The 2,720-nt window shown below is 38.4% G+C and overlaps 1 protein-coding gene across 1 annotated transcript; it reads left to right on the top strand.

The window, feature by feature from the left end:
- Positions 1 to 1,723: 1,723 nt before the first annotated feature.
- On the top strand, positions 1,724 to 2,691 carry LOC128266065 (zinc finger BED domain-containing protein 4-like). The gene is made up of 2 exons (XM_053002337.1): positions 1,724 to 1,980; positions 2,047 to 2,691. The coding sequence occupies exons 1-2, from the start codon at positions 1,724 to 1,726 to the stop codon at positions 2,540 to 2,542; spliced, it is 753 nt and encodes a 250-aa protein (XP_052858297.1). The 3' UTR covers positions 2,543 to 2,691.
- The last annotated feature ends 29 nt before the right edge of the window (positions 2,692 to 2,720 follow it).

Raw genomic sequence — 2,720 nt, 5'->3', positions numbered from 1 at the left:
TGAATGACCACCATCGATGCACCCGCGGGGTTAATACTGCTTTTTCACGACTCGCTCTGATGGAATTACAATCTGTATAAACGGTGAATTTTCTACCGCTTATTTAATGCCGGAAGTGTTTGATAGCATTATACACCGCCAATGTTTCGAGCTCGTATGAGTGGTATTTGGATTCTGCCAACGTGGTGCATTTACTGTAGTATTTGACTACCCTACGTTTTCCGTCCACCTTGTGTATTAACATAGCGCCATACCCATTAGCGCTTGCATCCGTGTGCAATTTGACTGGAAACTTGGGATCGAATATAATCAACACAGGGTCACTAGTTAGCACCTGCTAGAGAACTGCTAGGTCGTATTACATTTGCTTCTAACATTTGCTGAATTTTGTCCCTAACTATCTGCTTCTCATTTTCGCTAAGGCGATACGGTCGCCTTTGAACCGTTTTGTTTCTATCCAGCAAACGGATTTCCAATGAACCCGTAGTTACACGCATACTTGGGATACCATCTATGAAGAACATGGAATATTTGGTCAATATGTCGTTTAGCTTTGACTTATCACTATCAATTAAATCTGTATTAACATTATTTTTATAGTCAATCTTATTTAATGTGTTATTGTCAATTACCGATAATACCGTTTGAGTTCTATAAATATCAAATTTATCACTTTCTAACATTACTCCAAAGCCAAGTTGAAAAATGTCTTGTCCAATTATCATATCATATTTGAGACACTTATTACCTACTACGTGGAACAACAATTCGAAATTAAATTCTGAAATTTGTACGGTAGACAGAATTTGCATGGTGCTCTTGACAATATTGTCGCCAATGCCTCTTAAAACTACCAAATTATGACATCTTTTGCCGCCTAGCTTCTCGCCTGTTGTTTCTTTCACCAACGAGCATTCGGAACCCGAATCAAAGAAAAATGGAAACCGCTCACCGAATTGTATTGCAGTTCCGTTAGGTAGAGGTGGAGAACTATCGATGGCACTATCGACACTATCGATGGTTGGGCGCTATCGAGCCACTATCGATAGCAGCAGACACCTTCGATAGCGGCCCGTCCACTATCGATAGTGCCATCGATAGCGGGCGTCTCACATCGCTAAAATACTTTAACGCGCATTTCACACACAACTTCACACAAACAACTGAAAAATTGTTAAAATTGACGGGAATTATAAAAAAAACTATTAAAAATGGAACGCTTTTTAAAAAAGGTATGTTTAATGTATTTTGCATAAGTATTTTGATGGATAATGTGTTGCATTTAAGGTACACGTCGGAGGTCCGCAACACCTACTGCGCCAAGTCCAAACAAACAGGACTGTGATTGCACCAGCACGGACTCTGAAAAAGATGTTCTCCCCGAAAGCCAAAAGAACTCTAAAAGGAGTAAAATATCAACTGTTTGGAAGTATTTTAAGAGGTCCGACGACAAAAAACTTGCCAAATGCCTTGACTGTGGCAAGGAATATAAAACAAGCGGCAATACATCAAACTTGCGCGACCATATAAAAAGGTTTCATCCCAGCTTGGAACCGGACTCTACACAACAGCTGTAAAAAGGAACGACACTGCGTCTACAAGCAGCAGTTGCAGATCGAGTGTGAACTCTGTGGCTTCCTGTTCAAAAGAGCTGTCCTGTACGAGTCGAATTCTAAGCGAAAGACCGACATCGACAATGCATTGACAGAAATGGTCGCTAAAGATGTACAGCCATACAACATTGTGGAAAAACGAAGGTTTTATCAAATACAGTCAGGTATTGGATCCTCGTTATAAATTGCCAAGCAAGACATACTTGCGTGATGTGCTTATGTCCAATCTGTACAAGGAAACCTCTGCCAAATTGTCATTGATATTTCAAGAAGTGACGGATGTATCAATAACTTGTGATTTGTGGACATCGAGTGCCAATGACAGTTTTTTGACGGTGACGAGTCATTTTGTTCATAACTATGAACTAAAACAGCATCCTTGGCTACAAAAAAACTGTTAAATGTAACAAATCACTGTTCGCAAACATTGCAGATACTTTGCGAATATTCTAATTGATTGGAACATTTTTAATAAGACCGTGTGCATTGTAACTGATAATGCCAGCTCCATGCTTAAAGCATGTGCAATATTGCAAATTCAAAATCTGCCATGCTTTGCGCACACAATCAACTTAGTTGTGCAAGATGCATTAAGAGTTGATGACGCAGTCATAAAAAATTTATTTACCAAGTGCAAATCAATAGTTAGATTTTTCAAACAAAGCCCGATTGCTAATGAAAAATTTAAATTAGCACAAGAAGGTACGATTTATACTTTGCTGCAAGAAGTACCAACAAGATGGAACAGTTTCTTTTTCATGATTGAGAGAATTTTAAAAACAAATGATGCCATTGCCAAAGTCCTATTAGGAACCACAAATGCACCTCAGCCATTTACGGCTGACGAAATACTTGTGTTAAAAGATATGGAAAAAATATTGTCTTTCTTCCAGCAAGCAAGTGAAAAGTTTCTGGTGGAAAATATGTAACCATATCTCTGATTATACCCATGGCATATGGGCTTCTGCGGAAAATCGAAAAATTCTTGCCAGAAACTATGCAAGGAAAAACAATCCAAAATATATTAATGGAATCAATAAAGAAACGACTCTCAATTTATGAACAAAGAAATGTATGTATGATGCAACATTATTGGACCCACGTTTT

The sequence above is a fragment of the Drosophila gunungcola genome, unplaced genomic scaffold (assembly GCF_025200985.1).
Source record: "Drosophila gunungcola strain Sukarami unplaced genomic scaffold, Dgunungcola_SK_2 000273F, whole genome shotgun sequence".
Taxonomy (NCBI): Eukaryota; Metazoa; Arthropoda; class Insecta; order Diptera; family Drosophilidae; genus Drosophila; species Drosophila gunungcola.
Note: the sequence above shows the minus strand (reverse complement) of the source record. Positions and strands in the feature narration are given on the sequence as shown.

What these genes read in the sequence shown, in the direction of transcription:
- LOC128266065 (XM_053002337.1), top strand. Translation starts at nt 1,724, where the DNA reads ATGTACAGCCATACAACATTGTGGAAAAACGAAGGTTTTATCAAATAC. An exon ending in TTTGTTCATAACTATGAACT is followed by an intron (nt 1,981 to 2,046) that starts AAAACAGCATCC and finishes CAAACATTGCAG; the next exon opens with ATACTTTGCGAATATTCTAA.